Source organism: Macaca mulatta, chromosome 7 (assembly GCF_049350105.2).
Source record: "Macaca mulatta isolate MMU2019108-1 chromosome 7, T2T-MMU8v2.0, whole genome shotgun sequence".
Lineage (NCBI taxonomy): Eukaryota > Metazoa > Chordata > Mammalia > Primates > Cercopithecidae > Macaca > Macaca mulatta.
Window position 1 is genome coordinate 52,870,188 of NC_133412.1, and position 22,152 is coordinate 52,892,339.

At 45.4% G+C, this 22,152-nt stretch overlaps 1 protein-coding gene across 1 annotated transcript; it reads right to left on the reverse strand.

Moving 5' to 3' along the window:
* Window positions 1-1,848: 1,848 nt before the first annotated feature.
* On the reverse strand, window positions 1,849-21,285 carry COX5A (cytochrome c oxidase subunit 5A). Its single transcript, NM_001040279.1, is given in 5 exon segments — window positions 1,849-2,013; window positions 4,965-5,087; window positions 8,811-8,932; window positions 11,814-11,930; window positions 21,134-21,285. Coding segments are annotated over 4 exon segments (453 nt in total). The 5' UTR covers window positions 21,234-21,285; the 3' UTR covers window positions 1,849-2,013; window positions 4,965-4,973.
* Window positions 21,286-22,152: the final 867 nt, after the last annotated feature.

Here is a 22,152-nt window from a genome sequence, read left to right on the forward strand (position 1 = left end):
CATACTTGGCTGCATATAAGTTATACTTTACTAATGTTGCTCTCTTCTTTCACTCTAAATGTACCTGCTCCCACAATTTCAGACTTCAACCTAGTTCACATCTGCCTCCAAACAGTCTCCTTGGAAGTCTTAATTTTTGCTGTTTCAAACCTTAAATTCTTTTCTCTAGTCTCAGTCTCTTTTCAGAGCTCTTGGCGTAACTTGCGCATTGATGTCTGAAATTTAACAGATCCAGAATCACATGTAGCAATTTCTCCACTCTGCATCAAGCTCCTCCTTTTGCTGACTCCTGTATGAATGGCACCACCACTCAAATCTCAAGATGGCCTTCCCAGAGTTCTCATTTCCCCTCATCAAATTAGTTATCAACAAACCTCAATAATGTGATTCTCAAAATTCATCCCTTTCCATTCCTATGGCTACTACCCTAATTCAAAATCCCCATTAAGTTATAACTACACTGTGCCTAAGTTTTATCCCTACCTCCAGTGTCTCCAGGTTCCAATATTCACTGTCTCTCCTGTTCACTGCTTTACCTTCAGTGCCTGGCATGTTTGTTATACAGTAGGTGTTCGATAAATTTTTGTAGCATGAAGACCATCACAGCATTTATCTCACCCTCATAAATAACTGTGAACCTATGTTCCTTCCTTTGCTCCTCCCATGACATGAGGAACAGAGACCATTTTTACTCATTTTGCAGTGAGGAGGAAAGCACTGGCCCACAGTGGGACCAAACCTAAGAACCACAGCCTACCAACTATACATTAAACGTATGTGCCATTTTAGTTTATTTCACATTTCTACTTCTTAAAAACTGGGCAGGGGGGTTTTATAAAAGGTCTCAAAGTATTAGAACTTCACCAAAACTGATTTTAATTACAATCCCTTACATGGCTCTAGGAGAGAAGATATCTGAATTTTTTTTTTTTTCCTGAGACAGAGTCTTGCTCTGTCACCCAGTCTGGAGTGCAGTGGTGCGATCTTGGCTCAGTGCAAGCTCCGCCTCCCAGGTTCATGCCATTCTCCTGCCTCAGCCTCCCGAGTAGCTGGGACTACAGGCACCTGCCACCACGCCCAGCTAATTTTTTGTATTTTTACTAGAGACGGGGTTTCACTGTGTTAGCCAGGATGGTCTCAATATCCTGACCTCATGATCCGCCTGCCTGGGCCTCCCAAAGTGCTGGGATTACAGGCATGAGCCACCACGCCTGGCCAGACATCTGAATTTCAAGCTAATATTAATCCGATTTCCCTGACACTGCAGTCTGGACTGGCTATACTGGAAGTGACCCAGATCTAGAACCTCTTTATCCAGCAACTAGTTCTAGTATTATGGTGCTTCTAACACAAGCAGGATTTGTTTTACTCAGCTGTTTAATCAGAATGCCTCCAAATTTACAAAGCAAATGTTTTAATGTCCAAGGCTAATACACCACTGCAAGGGAAGAACAGGTAGGGAAGGAAAGGAGCACTAAGAGAGGAACACAATATAAGAGGGCTTGGCTACTGCATAGCACATCCTCAAGACTATCTCAGTGACCACTTTTAAACATCATTAAAACCTGTTTTGGAAAGGTACACAATTTGATCCATCCCCACAGACAACCAGTCCCCTAAGCCTAGGGTGTCAACAAGAAAATTCTATATAAACGACTTCTGGCTTTCAGCTACTTTACCAGCTAGGGCACCCAAACATATTAATGAAACTGATTTTCATGTCAGATGATTTCCAGAGAATTAACACAGTTCTCTCAGCATGTGAGAGAGGCCAACAAAACCATGAAACCAATACGGCACTTAATTTTCTGCTTACTAATGCAAACACATGAAACAAATACCTAATTTCAGTTCAAACTCATTTCCCTTTTATTAAAGTCCAAGTTACTATTACATGGCTTGGTACTCAATAAAGGAAAACTTGTTCAAATAAGGTAATATGTTATCATCAGTATTTCCAGGTAACTGTTCACACTCAAGTAGCAGTGTCAATAAATCCGTGGGGAAGCCCATCTGTAAGAGAAAACACAAAGAATTAGCCGGGAAAAGAATAAAGAAAAGGTAGAAATCTTTTAAAAATAACCATTAGCGCTACAACCAGGGAAATTACCGTCTCTCTGTACCCTTTACTGCTCTTACTTAATCCTGCCTACTGTCAACCCACAAGGGACTAGCTTTGTGGTTTTTTTGTTGTTTATACCATTGGTACTTCCTTCCCAATCAGAAAAGCACTCAGTAGTTGCCATTTTTTTTTTTTTTTTTTTTGAGACGGAGTCTGGCTCTGTCGTCCAGGCTGGAGTGCAGTGGCCAGATCTCAGCTCACTGCAAGCTCCGCCTCCCGGGTTTACGCCATTCTCCTGCCTCAGCCTCCTGAGTAGCTGGGACTACAGGCACCCGCCACCTCGCCTAGCTAGTTTTTTGTATTTTTTAGTAGAGACGGGGTTTCACCATGTTAGCCAGGATGGTCTCGATCTCCTGACCTCGTGATTCGCCCATCTCGGCCTCCCAAAGTGCTGGGATTACAGGCTTGAGCCACCGCACCCGGCCTGCCATTTTTCAAAAATATTTTTTTTGGGGCCAGACACAGTGGCTCACGCCTGTAATGCCAGCACTTTGGGAAGCCGAGGCGAGTAGATTGCCTGAGCTTAGCAGTTCGAGACCACTCTGGGCAACACAGTGAAACCCCGTCTCTACTAAAATACAAAAAATTAGCCTGGTGTAGTGGCCTACGCCTGTGGTCCCAGCTACTCGGGAGGCTAAGGCACAAGAATCGCTTCAACCGGGAGGCGGAGGTTGCAATGGGCCAAGATCGCTTCATTGCACTCTAGCATGGACAACAGAGCCAAGACTCTGTCTCCAAAAAAAAAGAAAAAAAAAAAGAAAAAGAAAAAGTCAGTATAGCTAGAATATATCTTACATAAAAAAGATCTCCTAGATCCCTCGGAATAATACTAAATAAAACTAAAACAAACTTTTAGGAGTCTATTATAGAATATGAACCACAGGGCCAGACACGGTGGCTCACACCTATAATCCCAGCACTTTGGGATGCTGAGGCAGGCGGATCACCTGAAGTCAGGAGTTCAAGACCAGACTGGCCAACATGGCGAAACCTGGTCTCTAATAAAAATACAAAAATGAACCGGGCATGGTGGTGGGCACTTGTAATCCCAGCTACTAGGGAGGCTGACGCATGAGAATTGTTTGAACCTGAGAGGCAGAGGTTGCAGTGAGCAGAGGTCGTGCCACTGCACTCCAGCCTGGATGACAGAGTGAGACTCCGTCTCAAAACAACAACAACAAAACAAGCAAGCAAGAGCTTCAAAAGTATAACTAGGAAAATTTCCATTCTGCACAACTAGTTTTCTGTAAGTACTCATAGAAGTCAAAACCATTGCATATATTATAAAGATGAGCTACTTCAGGGAGGCTGTGCTGGTGAGGAGGGGGACAAAGATAAAATGAAAAGACCATTGCTTTTGGCTCACACCTGAAACCCAAATAATTTGGAAGGCCAAGGTGGAGGGATCACTTGAGCCCAGGAGTTTGAGAACAGCCTGGGCAACATTGTGAGACCCTGTCTCTATAACAAAATTAAAAATAAATAAATAAATTAAATAAAAGCAAACAAAAATACCACTCCTTTAAAGCAAGCTTTAAAACGAGATCCCAGCTGGGCACGGTGGCTCACGCCTGTAATCCCAGCACTTTGGGAGGCTAAGGTGGGTGGATCACCTGAGGTCAGGATTTCAAGACCAGCCTGGCCAACATGGTGAAACCCAGTCTCTACTAAAAATACAAAAATTAGCCAGGCATGGTGGCTCATGCCTGTAAGCTCAGCTACTTAGGAGGCTGAGGTACAAGAATCAGTTTGAACCTGGGAGGCGGAGGTTCAGTGAGCCAAGATCGTGCCACTGCACTCCAGCCTGGGTGACAGAGTGAGACTCTCTCAAAAAAAAAAAAAAAAAATCCTAAAAGTAGATGACAAAGTTTTAGGCATTTTCTGTTCAGTTTCTCAACAGGAAGACTGAATATAAAAATTGCTTGAATTCTGAGTATTTTTGTTTGTAGTATGTACATATGTATGTATGTACGTATTTAATTAACTAACAGAGACAGGGTCTCACTATGTTGCTCAGGCCGGTCTCAAACTCCTGAACTCAAGCAATCCTCCCACCTTAGCCTCCCAAAATGCTGAGCTTACAGTCATGAGCCATTGTTGCCAGCCAAGTTCTTCTTTTTTTTTGGAGACACAGTCTTACTCTGTCACCCAGGCTGGAGTACAATGGCGCAGTCTCGGCTCAATGCAACCTCTGCCTCCTGGGTTCAAGCGATTCTCCTGCCTTGGCCTCCCGAGTAGCTAGGACTAAAGGTGCATGCCACCACACTCGGCTAAATTTTGTATTTTTAGTAGAGACAAGGTTCCACCATGCTAGTCTTGAACTCCTCACCTTGTGATCTGCCCGCCTTGGCCTCCCAAAAAGCTGCGATTACAGGCGTGAGCCACAGTGCCCACCCCAAACAGAAATACTTTAAAAACACCAAAGCAAATGTGGCAACAATAAAAGTATCTGAAAATCTGGATATGTGTACACAGACTCCCTGTACTATGCTACTGTTTATGGCTAAAATATTTTATAAAGATTTTTCTTTAATTAAGGTGGCTTTTGCCTTTATACCCATAAGAAAACAATGATGCCAGGCACAGTGGCTCAAGCCTGTAATCCCAGCACTTTGAGAGGCCAAGGCAGGCAGATCACGAGGTCAGGGGTTTGAGACCAGCCTGGCCAACATGGTGAAACCCTGTCTCTACTAAAAAATACAAAAACTAGCCAGGTGAGGTGGCATGCATCCTGTAGTCCCTAACAAGAACACTGAAAGGTCTTACCACAGCACACTTAAATGTCATCCACCCACACCTCTCTGGATTGTTTTCCTGCCTTCTTCAGTGGTTTCTCGCTTACCCATGGGGTTTACACTTTGTCAAGGCCCAGTTCCTCTGGAGTGGAGATTCCCAGTTCATTTAAAGTTGGTCTAAGTTCCTGGATGACATAGGGGTAGATTTCCTTATGAGGTCCTGCTTTGTCCTGATGGCAAAAAGAATATTCACATTTAACTCTCAAAAGCCATGTCTATTAATTCACGAAATGAACTTAAAAAATGCTTTTAATTACATATGCAGAGGCAAGCAGGGCAGAATTAATAATAAAGGTCATCAGCTGGGCGCAGTGGCTCATGCCTATAATCCCAGCACTTTGGGAGGCCGAGGCAGGTGGATCACTTGAGGTCAGGAGTTTGAGACCAGCCTGGCCAACATGGTGAAACCCCGTCTCTACTAAAAATACAAAAATCAGCCAGGTGTAGTGGCACATGCCTGTAACCTCAGCTACTCGGGAGGCTGAGGCAGGAGAATCGGCTTGAACCTGGGAGGCAGAGGTTGCAGTGGGTCGAGATCACGCCACTGCACTCCAGGCTGGGTGACAGAACAAGACTGTCTCAAAAAAAAAAAAAAAAAAAAAAGTCATCTACTTTTAAGTTAACACATTTGTTCAATAAATAGGGCAACTTGCTGGGTGCTGTGGCTCATGCCTGTAATTCCAGCACTTTGGGAGGCTGATGCAGGTGGATCACAAGGTCAGGAGTTTGAGACCATCCTGACCAACATGGTGAAACCCAGTCTCTACTAAAAATACAAAAATTTGCCAGGTGTGGTGGCATGCCCCTGTAATCCCAGCTACTTGGGATTGCTTGAACCAGGGAGGCAGAGGTTGGAGTGAGCTGAGATCGTGGCACTGCACTCCAGCCTGGGTGACAGAGCAAGACTCCGTCTCAAAAAAATAAAAAATAAAATAAATAAATAAATAAATAAAAATAAAGAGGGCAACTTATATATGTACTGTTCAAGGGAGGTTTTTGAGATACCTTGAGAATAACTGCAATTGGACTAAATCCAGAAAAAACATCTTAAAGTCTAGAATTGCTGGAAAAGAAGGTAGTGATGACAGAATTTTGTGAAGGCAATTAGACATGCCCAGCAGGCAACACGAATAATTAAGTTAACACGGGAAAAGTTTTTTCATTTGCTTCCAATTTGAGACCCTAACTGAATTAACTACCAGTGTTGAATGGATTGATAGCCTACAGAACCCTTAATTATCTTACCCATTATAGATAAAGTAACGTCACACTTTCGCAGTTAACAGACCTTGAGTTTCTTTTTTTACAGACCATAGTATCTTTTCATGGAAAGCTGTACTTTGAGAATACATATATCCAGGGCTGGAGACTATTCACTGTTATAGTTACACCTGTGCTGTCACAAGATTCCTCAGGAGTTAATAAAAAGTCAAAAGAACTAAGAAAGTGTCGGCTGGGCGTGGTGGCTCATGACTAATCCCAGCACTTTGGGAGGCTGAGGTGGGCGGATCAACTGAGGTTGGGAGTTTGAGACCAACCTGACCAACATGGAGAAACCCCGTCTCTTAAAAATACAAAATTAGCCAGGCGTGGTAAAATTTGTCTGTAATCCCAGGTACACGGGAGGCTGAGGCAGGAGAATCGCTTGAACTTGGTAGGTGGTGGTTGCAGAGAGCCAAGATCATGCCATTGCACTCCAGCCTGGGCAACAAGAGTGAAACTCTATCTCACAAAAACAAAAAAAAGTGCCAAGTTGCTCTTCTTCTGCCTTCAAAAAACTCTAGAGCTTTTTTTTTTTTTTTGAGACGGAGTCTCGCTTTGTCGCCCAGGCTGGAGTGCAGTGGCCGGATCTCAGCTCACTGCAAGCTCCGCCTCCCGGGTTTATGCCATTCTCCTGCCTCAGCCTCCCGAGTAGCTGGGACTACAGGCGCCCACCACCTCGCCCGGCTAGTTTTTTGTATTTTTAGTAGAGACGGGGTTTCACCATATTAGCCAGGATGGTCTCGATCTCCTGACCTCGTGATCCGCCCGTCTCGGCCTCCCAAAGTGCTGGGATTACAGGCTTGAGCCACCGTGCCCGGCCAAACAACTAAAAGCTCCTTAATTGTACTTTTTAAAATTGTATTTTTAAAAATGCAATGTATTTATTACAAAAAAACTCAGCTGGGCAGCGTGGCTCACGCCTGTAATCCCACCACTTTGGGAGGCTGAGGTGGTGGATCACCTGAGGTCAGGAGTTCAAGATCAGCCTGACCAACCTGGTAAAACCCCATCTCTATTAAAAAATAAAAAAACTAGCTGGGCGTGGTGGCAGGTGCCTGTAATCCCAGCTATTCGGGAGGTTGAGGCAGAAGAATCACTTGAACCCAGGAGACAGATGTGGCAGTGAGCTAAGATCACGCCACTACACTCTAGACTGGGCGACAGAGCAAGACTCTGTCTCAAAAAAATATATAAACTCAGAAATTATAACCAAATAAGAGGGAGGAAAATTGGTATATATCCTCCTATGCTTTAATATAATGTATATGTATTTTTTTGAGATGGAGTTTCTCTGTTTTTTTTTTTTTTTTTTTGAGACAAGAGTCTGGCTCTGTCGCCCAGGCTGGAGTGTAGTGGCACAATCTCTGCAAGCTCCGCTTCCTGGGTTCATGCCATTCTCCTACCTCAGGCGCCTGCCACCATGCCTAGCTAATTTTTTGTATTTCTTTTTGTAGAGACGGGGTTTCACCATGTTGGCCAGGATGGTCTCGATCTCCTGACCTCATGATCCACCCGCCTCGGCCTCCCAAAGTGCTGGGATTACAGGCGTGAGTCACTGCACCCGGCCGAGACGGAGTTTTTCTTTCTTGTTGCCCAGGCTGGAGTGCAATGGTGCCATCTTGGCTCACTGTAACCTCTGCCTCCTGAGTTCAAGCAATTCTCCTTCCTCAGCCTCCCGAGTTGCTGGGATTATAGGCATGTACCACCACGCCCGGCTAACTTTTTATTTTCAGTAGAGATGGGGTTTCTCCATGTTGGTCAGGCTGGTCTCGAACTCCTGACCTGAGGGGATCCACCCACCTCCGTCTCCCAAAATTGCTGGGATTACAGGCATGAGCCACCGCGCCCAGCACACGCAAATATGTTTAAAGTCAAACACATTTCTACAGTATCAATAGTTGTGTAGTATAACCAGTTCTGGGAAGTTACCTCTTAAGAATTCCTAACATTTCTTATGACAAATAGCAAGAAGATGAATACACTTTGTAGTTAAATCTTTATATACCCTTAATTGTTCCTTGATAAATTCTTTTTTTTTTAAGAGATGGAGTTTCTCTCTTGTTGCCCAGGCTGGAGTGCAATGGCGCGATCTCAGCTCACTGCTACCTCCGCCTCCTGGGTTCAAGTGATTCTCCTGCCTCGGCCTCCTGAGTAGCTGGGATTACAGGCATGCACCATCACGCCTGGCTACTTTTTATATTTTTAATAGAGACAGGGTTTCACTATGTTGGCCAGGCTGGTCTCAAACTCCTGACGTCAGGTGATCCACCCGCCTCGGCCTCCCAAAGTACTGGGATTACAGGCGTGAACCACCACACACGGCCAAGATAAATTCTAAAAAAAAAAAGAAAGAAAAAAAAAAGAAAAAGAAAAAGAGAGAGAGAAAAGAAAAAAGATAAATTCTTAAATGGAATTGCTGAACAAAAGTGTGTCATGTACAATTTGTAAGGCCTTGAATAAATGCTGCCAAAGTAGCCTCTAGAAAGATTTTAACTGCAATGTACATTCCTTCTAGTTATATAAAGACTCATTTTAGGCATTTTAACAAATTCAAAAATATAGAATATGCTGATACCTCAGCAATAGCCCACTCATTTACAGAACAATTTTAGCATTATTATTTCACTGACCTTAACAGCCTCTAGGATACGAACTGTACTAGCAAAATCATTTAACCGTCTGCATGCCCGCAAAGCAGCATCAATGATTTTGGGCTCTGGAACCAGATCATAGGTAACAAGTGTGTTTATCCCTGCAAAATTAAAAAGAAGGGCCATGTCAACCTCAAAGAGCCTCACTTAAACTATAAGTTATTTACATTTTTACTGAATCACTGACGTATGATCTTATGTGTCTGGGTCTCCATTCTCTTATCTATAAAATGAGAGAAATCTACCTTTAACAAATTCTAGATAATAAGATCACAGTGGATCTCCCTAAGTGAATTAATGGAAAGAAAGCACGCAACAGCACGCAGATTGAAGGAAAAAACCCTGAGTTTTTTTTTCCTTCTTTGAGACCGAGTTTTGCTTTTGTTGCCCAGGCTGGAGTGCGATGGTGTGATCTCAGCTCACCACAACCTCCGCCTCCCGGGTTCAAGCGATTCTCCTGTCTCAGCCTCCTGAGTAGCTGGGATTACAGGTGTGTGCCACCACGCCCAGCTAATTTTGTATTTTTAATAGAACAGGCGTTTCTCCATGTTGGTCAGGCTGGTCTCAAACTCCCGACCTCAGGTAATCTGCCTGCCTTGGCCTCCCAAAATGTTGCGATTACAGGCGTGAGCCACAGCTCCTGGCCATAAAAAACCCTAAGAGTTTTCTTAAATGCAAACACTATTTTCATAATAATTAGCTGGTTTCTTTTCAAACAAGAGAGTCATTTTCAACTCCTAACTTTCTTTCTGGAGACGGAGTCTTGCTCTTTCCCCCAGGATGGAGTTCAGTGGCTCCACCTCAGCTCACTGCAACCTCTGCCACCCGGGTTCAAGCGATTATCCTGCCTCAGCCTACCAAGTAGCTGGGATTACAGGCGGGTGCCACCACGCCCAGTTAATTTTCGTATTTTTAGTAGAGACGGGGTTTCAGCATCTTGACCCAGCTGGTCTTGAACTCCTGACCTCGTGATCCACCTGCGCTGGCCTCCCAAAGTGCTGGGATTACAGGCGTAAGTCACCCCACCCGGCCCTCCTATCTTTAGCTCTTAGTACAATGAACACGTTTTGGATGCTTTAAAAGAGCTTCAAGGCTGGGCCCAGTAGCTCACGCCTGTAATCCCAGCACTTTGGGAGGCTGAGGTGGGCAGATCACCTGAGGTTTGGAGTTCAAGACCGGCCTGGCCAACATGGAGAAACCCATCTCTATTAAAGATACAGAATTAGCCGGGCGTGGTGGCGCATGCTTGTAATCCCAGCTACTCGCGAGGCTGAGGCAGGAGAATCACTTGAACCCGGGAGGTGGAGGTTGCAATGAGCTGAGATCGCGCCATTGCACTCTAGCCTGGGCAATAAGAGAAACTCAGTCTCACACAAAACAAACAAACAAAAAACCAAAATAAGAGATTCAACTGGAAAATAGCCTAAAAACAGGCAGATAAATGAGTAAGGAGAGTTAATGAAGCCTAAATGAGGACATTAAGGAGATATTATAGAGAAACATTAGTATACAGACTCATAAACATTCAACCAGAAAATGATTGGGCATGATTACTTTCAGATCTGCACAAAATGACACATCATAAAATGTAAGATTCTTTTAATGAGAACACATAATTGTTCTTTTTATTATTTCTACTCCAGATTGTTCAGTAAGAATTCTACTGGTTGTAGCAAAAGGGAATCATTACATTTCTGCAGAGAAGTTTAAAGCATTTAGGTTTCTTGCTTTTATTACTTTAAAATATTTAAACAAAGGATACCAGTGAATATGATGCAGTCATTGAGACTGAATTTTTGGTCTGAGATAAATTACCCTACACTTAATACAATTTACTCATGCTAAGTGTGCATCTGCAAATTGAGGAAACACAAGTTCTAACTTACTTAGATACTTATTCAGGGCAAAACAATGCAAAAATAATAAAAAACCTAAACCATCACCCAAAGGGGAAGGGAACCAAATGACTGCTTTGTGTAAAATTTTTTTTTTTTTTTGAGACAGAGTCTCGCTCTGTCGCCCAGTGGAGTGCAGTGGCCGGATCTCAGCTCACTGCAAGCTCCACCTCCTGGGTTTCGCCATTCTCCTGCCTCAGCCTCCCGAGTAGCTGGGACTACAGGCGCCCGGCTAGGTTTTTGTATTTTTTTAGTAGAGACGGGGTTTCACCGTGTTAGCCAGGATGGTCTTGATCTCCTGACCTCGTGATCCACCCGTCTCGGCCTCCCAAAATCCCAAAGTGCTGGGATTACAGGCTTGAGCCACCGCGCCCGGCCTAATCTTTTTTTTTTTTTGAGACGGAGTCTCACTCTGTCACCCAGGCTGGAGTGCAGTGGCACGATCTCGGCTCACTGCAAGCTCTGCCTCCTGGGTTCACGCCATTCTCCTGCCTCAGCCTCCCAAATAGCTGGGACTACAGGCGCCCACCACCACGCCCGGCTAATTGTTTTGTATTTTTAGTAGAGACATGGTTTCACTGTGTTAGCCTGGATGGTCTCAATCTCCTGACCTCGTGATCCGCCTGCCTCGGCCTCCCAAAGTGCTGGGATTACAGGCGTGAGCCACCACGCCTGGCCTGTGTAAATTCTTTGAAATGTACAAAACTGTTACCTTTTGCTCATCTAGTCTTATTGCTATAGCAGTGGTTTTCAGGAGACACTGGGTAATGTCTAGAGACATTTTTGGTGGTCACATGGTATGAGTGTGTACGTACTGGCTTCTAGCAGGTAGAGGCCAAAGGTGATGCTAAACATCCTACAGTGTAAAGGACAGTCCCCTACAACAAAGAATTATCTGGCCCAAAATGTCAATAGTGCTGCCTTAAAATCCTGCTTTGTAGGTAGCCATAAACTTTCCTAACTGAAAGTTGCATGGAGTAACTAGTTTAAATGATGCATGTTTTCAAAACAGTTGCTCTCAATAAAGGGGCAGAAGCAGTTCATATTTACACACAAAAATAGACAAATATGTTTATGTTCCAATTACCTTTACGCAATTCCCAGGCATCTATATCTGGCTTGTTGAAGTATGTTACCCAGCGAGCATCAAACTCCTCATCTGTCTCATGTGACCCATGAGAATAGCAGCGAACTGACTGGATAGCTACAATGTGAAAGAACCATAACTTCAATGTACACAAACAGTACTTGATATATCTTGTTTAATGCATTAAATTTTGAGTCGACTATATATGTTGTGGCAGATAAAATATTCAACAGGTCAAAGGAAGTACATCTTATACACTGATATAGAAAGATATCTTTAAAATTAAGCAAATAAAACCAAGTAGAACAAAAAGTATTACATAGGCATGCTTATACTTTTCTCCCTAATGTATAATACTAGTTTGAAATTATTAACAGTGGTTCCCTCTGATTTTAAATTAACAGTGATTATCTGTGAGAGGTAAAAACTACTTTATATACTTCCATATTGTTTGAATTTTTACACGTAACCAGAGTATTAATTCCTAAGTAAAAATGTCCCAGGCGGCCGGGCGCGGTGGCTCAAGCCTGTAATCCCAGCACTTTGGGAGGCCGAGACGGGCGGATCACGAGGTCAGGAGATCGAGACCATCCTGGCTAACATGATGAAACCCCGCCTCTACTAAAAAATACAAAAAACTAGCCGGGCGAGTTGGCGGGCGCCTGTAGTCCCAGCTATTCGGGAGGCTGAGGCAGGAGAATAGCGTGAACCCGGGAGGCGGAGCTTGCAGGGAGCTGAGATCGCGCCACTGCACTCCAGCCTGGGCGACAGAGCGAGACTCCGTCTCAAAAAAAAAAAAAAAAAAAGGTCCCAGGTGGGCATAGTGGGGCACACATCTGTAGTCCCAGCTACTCAGAGGCTGAGGCAGGAAGATTGCCCAAGCCCAGGAGTTCAATGTAGGGTGCTAACAATATGACAGCACCTGAGAAAATAGCTATTGCATTCCAGCCTGGGCAACACAGCGACACTCCACCTCTAAAAAGTAAGAATAGGGCCGGGCGCGGTGGCTCACGCCTGTAATCCCAGCACTTTGGGAGGCTGAGGTGGGCGGACCATGAGGTCAGGAGTTTGAGACCATCCTGGCTAACATGGTGAAATCCCGTCTCTATTAAAAATACAAAAAATCGGCCGGGCGCGGTGGCTCAAGCCTGTAATCCCAGCACTTTGGGAGGCCGAGGCGGGTGGATCACGAGGTCAGGAGATCGAGACTATCCTGGCTAACATGGTGAAACCCCGTCTCTACTAAAAATACAAAAAACTAGCCGGGCGTGGTGGCGGGCGCCTGTAGTCTCAGCTACTTGGGAGGCTGAGGCGGGAGAATGGCGTGAACCCAGGAGGCGGAGCTTGCAGTGAGCCCAGATCACGCCACTGCACTCCAGCCTGGGAGACACAGCGAGACTCCGTCTCAAAAAAAAAAAAAAAAAAAAAAAAAAAAAAAAAAAAAAAAAATCAGCCGGACGTGGTGGCGGGCGCCTGTAGTCCCAGCTACTCGGGAGGCTGAGGCAGGAGAATGGCGTGAACCTGGGAGGCGGAGCTTGCAGTGAGCCCAGATCACGCCACTGCACTCCAGCCTGGGCGACAGAGCGAGACTCTGTCTCTTTCAAAAACAAAAACAAAAACAAAAAACTAAGAATAGTCTGGGCGCAGTGGCTCACACCTGTAATCCCAGCACTTTGGGAGGCCGAGGCGGGCAGATCACGAGGTCATGAGATCAAGACTATCCTGGCCAACATGGTGAAACCCCATCTCTTTTAAAAGTGCAAACATTAGTTGGGTGTGGTGGCACATGCCTGCAGTTCCAGCAACTTGGTAGGCTAAAGCAGGGGCATTGCTTGAACTCGGGAGGCATAGGTTCAGTGAGCCAAGATCACGTTACTGTTCTCCAGCCTGGTGACAGAGCGAGACTCTGCCTCAAAAAAAAAAAAGAAAGAAAGAAAGAAACAAAACAAAACAAAACAGAAACACAAAAAGCAACAACAACAACAAAAAACTAAGAATAATGCTAATGTCCGTTCAAGTTCTTTTTTTTGAGACAGGCTCTCGCTCTGTTGTTGCCCAGGCTGGAGTGCAGTGGTGGAATCACAGCTCACTGCAGCCTCAAACGCTTTGGGCTCAAGCATTCCTTCCACCCTTGCCTCCCAAAGTGCTGAGATTACAGGTGTGAGCCACCAGCCCTGGCCCCATTCAAGTTCTTAAACAAACGTATATACTTCATTGACACATTACCAAAAAAAAATTTCATGTTATTATATTCCAAAATAAATTACACATCCTGACAAATTACACATACAAATTGCTTTATCAAACTACAGTCCCTTCCCTAAAGATTCTGATAAATCCCCTAAGGGAACATACACTCTAATCTATACCTAATACAAAATAGCTGTTTTATAAGGAATGATATTTTGGGCTGGGCGCAGCGGCTCACACCTGTAATCCCAGCACTTTGGGAGGCTGAGACGGGTGGATCACCTGAGGTCAGGAGTTTGTGGCCAGCCTGATCAACATGGTGAAGCCCCGTCTCTACTAAAAATACAAAAATTAGCTGGGCATGATGACGGGCGCCTGTAATCTCAGCTATGCGGGAGACTGAGGCAGGAGAATCGCTCGAACCCGGGAGGCGGAGGTTGAGGTGAGCTGAGATCACACCATTGTACTTCAGCCTGGGCGACACAGCAAGACTCCGTCTCAAAGAAAAAGATAAATGATATTTTAAATGTAACACTGTCAAGAAAACAGGATACACAACTATTTTCATGTGTTTTTTTGCCTACAGCATTCTGAAGGCTAGTAGAGACTCCCAATCAATACATCCTGTACAGTATGGCATGAAAATCATTTCCTTTTTTTTTTTTTTTGGAGATCGAGAGTCTCATTTTATAACCCAGGCTGAAATGCAGTGGAACAATCTCAGTTCACTGCAACCTCTGCCTCCTGGATTCAGGTTATTCTCCTGCCTCAGCCTTCTGAGTAGCTAAGACTACAGGTGTGTGCCACCACGCCTGGCTAATTTTTGTATTTTGAGTAGAGACGGGATTTGACCATGTTGCCCAAGCTGGTCTCGAACTCCTGACCTCCAGTGATCTGCCCACCTCAGCCTCCCAAAATGCTGGGATTATAGACGTGAGCCACTGCACCTGGCTCCATTTTTTCTTTCCTCTTGTCAAATGGACACTGAATTGAGTTTGAAAATCTGAATTCCTTCTGAACAGCCTCTGCAACAGGTAGGGGGATAAGAGGAGGCAGAAAATTTTATCTTGGGGTATTGGATGCAGCACAGCCTAGAGCTCAGATACCTCTAGGCTCTTCGCTCTCACTGTTTGACCCTGGAAAATTAACTGAAGTTTCATTTTCCTTATCTGTAAAATGGGGACACTACCCGCCTTAGCAGATTATAAAGATTAAATGTGAAAACAAGTAGGTTAACACTATGCACCAGTAAGTATTAAACAAATGGTAGCTATAAACTAATCCTTATCTAAAAATGTCTTTGTTGATTGTCTATTTATAGAAATCATAACTTAAATAAATGAAACCTATCTCAAATCACATTTCCTACTATCTGTTTTAGATAAGTGTGGTGTAACTTCTAGTTAAGACTTAAAGTATTTTTATTTATTTACTTTTAGAGATGGGGGTCTCGATATGTTGCCCAGGCTGGTCTCGAACTCCTAGCCTCAAGGAATCCTACCACTTCGGCCTCCCAAAGTACTAGAATTACAGGCGTGAGCTACCGTGCCCAGCTTTAACATCTATCTATATATATATATATATATATATTTTTTTTTTTTTTTAAACTTCACCCAGAAACCTCTCAACATTATTGTTCTAAGAATACTCTGAAATTTAAATGTTAGTAATATCCTACATATCTTTAATGCAGTAATGGGCAGGAGGAAGAGTAGGAAAAAAACCAAAGCAGAAAAGATTTTCCCAGAGACCTAAATTACCTACATAATCCAAGCCCAGAATGAAGTGGAATATGTACATAAATGGACTAGAAGTGAATACGTTTTCTTTTTTTTTTTTTTTTTTGAGACAGAGTCTCACCCTGTTGCCCAGGCTGGAGTGCAATGGCACAATTTTGGCTCACTGCAACCTCCACCTCCAGGTTCAAGTGATTCTCCTGCCTTGGCCTCCCGAGTAGCTGGGATTATAGGCGTGTGCCACCACATCAGGATAATTTTTTGTAACTTTAGTAGAGACGAGGTTTCACCATGTTGGTCAGGCTGGTCTCGAACTCTTGACCTCATGATCTGCCTGCCTCAGCCTCCCAAAGTGCTGGGATTACAGGCATGAGCCACCGTACCCGGCCTTAATTTCTACAACAAAAATGGATCTCCACACCTAAATATATCTGGTAAGTGCGAACATTTAATCAAAACTACATGGATACTGAATAAGTCTCACAAGACTAATATTCAAATTTAATATATCAGAAAACAAGGCCAGGTGCGGTGGCTCAAAAAAAAAAAAATATATATATATATATACACACACACACATACACACAAACATAGATTAGAACAACTGTCTAACACACTACTATCAAGAACTTAGGGCCAGACGCAGTGGCACTAGCCTGGGCGACAGAGTGAGACCCTGTCTCAAAAAAAAATTTATGAGCTACCTTTTTCAAAAGCTAAAGCTAGCCTTAACTGAATACTTAAAATGCAAATATAAAATGATACAATCACTTTGGAAGACTGTTTAAGCAGTTTCTCATCAAGTTAAACACAAACCTACCATATAACACAGTAATTCCACTTCTAAGTATTTACCCAGTAAAAGGTCTACGTACTCCTTCCCTAGAGGTAATTACCTGTCCTATCCAGAACACTGCTTCATGATAAGCGCAATTCCTTTTGTTCACTGCTGGGCATGGATTTGACTACATGAGTGCAATTCTTTGTTTCCTAACTGTGAATAAGATGACCAGCAACAGCAACTCCAAATCAAGGAGATCACCACCTTCAAGGATTTGATCACATGTCTTCTGGAAGCCAAATTACAAACTGGTTCTATTACAAAAACTCTTTTATAAAACAGACCAGGCACGGTGGATCACGCCTGTAATCCCAGAACTTTGAGAGGCCAAGGCAGGATCGCTTGATGCCAGGACTGAGAGACCAGCTTGGGCAACAGAGACCCCCCACTCTCTACAAAAAACTTAAAAAATTAGTGGGGTTTGGTGGTCCCACCTACTCAGGAGGCTGAGGCAGGAGGATCCCTCGAGCCCAGGGCAACAAGGCTGCAATGAGTTATGACTGCACCACTCTACTCCAGCCTAAGTGAAAGAGCAATACTCTCTATCAAACAAATTAAAATAAATAAAAATTTAAAAACCCATACATCTCTTTCTGAAGGGGTAAAACAGACTCTCCCCACACGATTTAAATTATATTGTTTTTTTTTTTTTTTTGAGGCGGAGTCTCGCTCTGTTGCCCAGGCTGGAGTGCAGTGGCCAGATCTCAGCTCACTGCAAGCTCCGCCTCCTGGGTTTATGCCATTCTCCTGCCTCAGCCTCCCGAGTAGCTGGGACTACAGGCACCCGCCACCTCGCCCGGCTAGTTTTTTGTATTTTTAGTAGAGACGGGGTTTCACCATGTTAGCCAGGATGGTCTTGATCTCCTGACCTCGTGATCCGCCCGTCTCGGCCTCACAAAGTGCTGGGATTACAGGCTTGAGCCACCGCGCCCGGCCAAATTATATTGTTAAATCCAGTCATGGGGAGAGCAGGATCTATTCTATTAGCTATGGACACATCCTCCACATGCTTAATATTTTTTTAGGTAAACTATACTAGCATTCTCTGCCCCACACACCCCACACCACTTAAGAACAGGATCTCCACCTAGTATTGAAGCTTGTAAGGCAAATTATTTTGGAAAACAATTACTCAGAGCTTTTACGTAACCTGAAAGTTCTAAAGAAAGAAAAAAGAAGCAGCTGTGAAAAATGAGGACATTTTTAGGGCTTCATTCTAAAAAGCTATTTCTAACACTGCTTTTTGGCATTCAGTTAAGCACTCCATTTAAAAACAAAAAAGGCGGGCGGGCGCGGTGACTCAAGCCTGTAATCCCAGCACTTTGGGAGGCCGAGACGGGCGGATCACGAGGTCAGGAGATCGAGACCATCCTGGCTAACATGGTGAAACCCCGTCTCCACTAAAAAATACAAAAAACTAGCCGGGCGAGGTGGCGGGCGCCTGTAGTCCCAGCTACTCGGGAGGCTGAGGCAGGAGAATGGCGTAAACCCGGGAGGCAGAGCTTGCAGTGAGCTGAGATCTGGCCACTGCACTCCAGCCTGGGCGACGGAGCGAGACTCCGACTCAAATAAATAAATAAATAAATAAAAACAAAAAAGGCTAACATATATAGAAAAATAAAAGGGCTCATTAATCCTTCAGGTTTAAATTTAGTTAAATAGGATAGTTTTCCATTTAATACATAATCAACCCAGACAGGCCCAAAGAATGAACATTTTGGTGGTGGTAACTCTAGGAATGAGGGCACATTAACGAGTTATTGAGGCCAGCCACAGTGGCTCTCGCTTGTTATCCCAGCATTTTGGGAGGCTGAGGTGGAAGGATGACTTGAGCCCAGGAGGTCAAGGCTGCAGTGAGCTGTGCCAACTGCACTGTAGCCTGCATGACAGAGTGAGACCCCGTCTCAAAAAAAACAAAACAAAACAAAACAAAAAAGAGTAATCCCAGGACTTTGGGAAGCTGGAGGCACTCCTGAGCCCAGGAGTTCCCAGACCAGCCTGGGCAACATAGGGAGATACTGTTTCTATGACAAATATGAAAAATAAAACTGGTGGGGCACCCTTGTGGTCCCAGCAACTTGGGAGACAGAGGCAGGAGGATCAGTTAAGTCCCAGGAGGTCAAGGCTGCAGTGAGCTGTGATGGTGCCACTGCACTCCAGCCTAGGCAACACAGTGAAACTATCTCCAGAAAAAAAAAATTAATTAATTAAAAAAAATTTTTTTTTTGAGATGGCGTCTCACTCTGTTGCCCAGACTAGAGTGCAGTGGCACAATCTCAGCTCGCTGCAACCTCTGCCTCCCAGGTTCAAGCAATTCTCCTGCCTTAGCCTCCCAAGTAGCTGGGACCACAGGTGCATGCCACCGCATCTGGCTAATTTTTGGATTTTTAGTAGAGACTGGTTTCACCATGTTCAGGCTGGTCTCGAACTCCTGACCTCAGGTGATCCACCCACCACAATCTCCCAAAGTGCTGGGATTACAGGCATGAGCCACTGTGCCCGGATGAAAAATGTAAATTGTACTGTTACTTTAGCAAAACACAAAATCTGAACAAACATCAGGATGGCCCAAACATAACTATGAGAAACAAAAATGGTTCCACCATTAAAAAGGAGTCAGTTTCGGCCAGGCGTGGTGGCTCATGCCTGTAATCCCAGCACTTTGGGAGGTTGAGGCAGGTGGATCACCTGACGTCAGGAGTTCGAGACCAGCCTGACCAACACGGTGAAACCCTGTCTCTACTAAAAACACAAAAATTAGCCGGGCATGGTGGCAGGTGCCTGTAACCCCAGCTACTCTGGAGGCTGAGGCAGGAGAATCGCTTGAGCTGAGACCACGCCATTGCACTCCAGCTTGGGCAACAAGAACGAAACTCCGTCTCAAAAAAAAAAAAAAAACCAAACAAACAAACAAACAAGAATTCAGTTTCCCAAGATGGATTTTGGTTTCCTTTTCTACACAATAAAATGGTCTCCACGATCTCTAAAGCACACTCTAGGTTGGCTGCAGTGGCTCATGCCTATAACCCCAAACTTTGGGAGGCTGAGGTGGGAGGATCACCTGAGCCCAGGAGTTCAACATAGGGACACTCCGTCTCTACTTTAAAAATAAACAAAAATAAAGTACTCTCCAGCCTTACGATTCTATGACAAATGATAAAAGATAAAGTCTAAAATGAATGAAGCAAAACATATTATTTAGGTTCTGAAGTGTTAAAACACTTAGTCAAGGCAACAACCTTATTAGTTTTGAGTTTCTGAATTCTTTTTTTTCTTTTTGGAGATGGAGTCTCGCTCTGTCGCCCAGGCTGGAGTGCAATGGCGCGATCTCGGCTCACTGCCACCTCTGCCTCTCAGGTTCAAGCGATTCTTGTGCCTCAGCCTCCCGAGTAGCTGGGATTACAGGGGCATACCACCACACCCAGCTAAATTTTTTTTGTATTTTTAGTAGAGACAGGGTTTCTCCATGTTGGCCAGGCTGGTCTTGAACTCCTGACCTCAGATGATCCGCCCACCTCGACCTCCCAAAGTGCTGGGATTACAGGCATGAGCCACTGCGCCCGGCCGAGTTCTTTTTTTAATTAACTTCAGCATACCCTGAAATGAATTTCTGAGTTCTTATGTTTAAATATGCATGCACAGTTTCCAGTGATGCGGGTTCAAAAATAAAATATAACATGGATGCATCGGAGCTAAATTTCAAAATGTAGCTTATATAATCATCACGGACCAAGAGCGAAGTGCAATTACTGTAATTATTCTACAGTGGTGGACTCAAAATCTCCCAGTACACATATAAGGGGAAAGAAAGTAAGAATCAGCAGCACGTCTCATACTCCAGCAATCAGCCTTCTATTCCAAAGGGGAAAAAACAAGAAGCGTTCCTATGCTTGCAAAACCCAGTATTCCCGAGTCTGTGACAATTTTCAAAAGAGTGATATTTTTATCATAAGCCCTATCAAAACTTCCGGAGATCAGGAAACAACCACACACGTCGATCTATTTTAAACGTGGAAGAATGAGAACGTGGCACAGCAGTCCCTAAAAATGACAGAAAAGGCTGTGAAGGTGACACACTAAACGCTAACCGAGAAATGTCTGATTAGAAAGTATAATCCTGTGTTCCACACGGAAGCATATTGTATTCTCGGACCCTGAGCGGCGCGCCCGAAGGCTCAATGTCACCTTCGCCGAGGCGCTGCAGGCCGGCGGCGGCCACTCTCGGTCATGCGGCCGCAGGGTCGGCGCCGGGGCAGGGTCATGGCCCGGGAACCGAAGGGGAGCGCTGCGTCCCCTCCTCGGCGCTCACAGCAGGTCCACATCTGACCTGTCCGCGGTGGCAGAGCCAGGAAGTTGCCCGGAGGGAGGCCCCGGGGTACCGCTCTCAGGTCCTCCACTACTCGAAGAGGCGGCCAGGGCGGCCCGCGGTCACAGGGTTCAGTAACCATTGTAGGCAAGGGCTAGGCCGGGGACAGCCCGCCCCGGAGTGGCGGCGGGGGCCCAGGTCACCGCAAGGACACGAAGGCGCGGGCAGTGGCAAGCAGGGACCTTACCCGCGGCGGGGCCGGGGGTCCGGGCGGAGTGCAGCAGGCCTCGAGGGCCGGCCCAGGTGGTGGCGGCCACAGCGCAGCGGCGGAGAGCAGCGCCCAGCATGACGGCGATGGCGGCGCGCAGGCTAAGGGTAGAGAGAAGCCGGTGTGAGCTCGCCGGTTACTCCGGAGCTAGCGGGGGCCGGACAGGCGCACGGCGGGCGGAGCACGTAGGCCCGCCCACTGCGACTCTGGCGCGTGGGTGAGAAGGGCCACCGTGCGGCCGCCGGCGGGCTACGGCGGCGCGCCGAGGACAAACTGTTAGCCTGGCGTCCCGCCTTGTCTCTTGTCAGGTGACCTGCAGCCGCCATCCTGGAAGTAAGAATGGAGGCGAGGGAGGAGCAACCGACCGTGCACTTTTTCGAGTCAGGCCCAGGAGGGCACTTAATCACCTCAAAATAGGAATGACAGCAATAACAACAAACTATAATAAAAAAACCTACTTTGCGGCCGGGCGCGGTGGCTCACGCCTGTAATCCCAGCACTTTGGGAGGCCGAGGCGGGCGGATCACCTGTAGTAGGGAGTTCAAGACCAGCCTGGCCAACATGGAGGAACCCCGTCTCTACTAAAAATACAAAATTAGCCAGGCGTGGTGGCGCAACTCATGCCTGTAATCCCAGCTACTCGGGAGGCTGAGTCAGGAGAATCGCTTAAAGCCAGGAAGCGGACGTTGCGGTGAGCCAAGATGGTGCCATTGCACTCCAGCCTGGGCAACAAGAACGAAACTCCATCCCAAAAAACCAAACGAAACAAAAACCTACTTTGCTTAGCCCCGCCTTCTCGTTGTGGCATAAAATAAAACAACAAATTGGGGGAAAATGCTGCTGGACGCGGTTGCTCACTCCTGTAATCCTAGCACTTTGGGAGCCCAAGGCGGGCGGATCACCTGAGGTCGGGAGTTCGAGACCAGTCTGACCAACTGGAGAAACCCCCGTCTCTACTAAAAATGCAAAATTAGCCCGGCGTGGTGGCGCATGCCTAT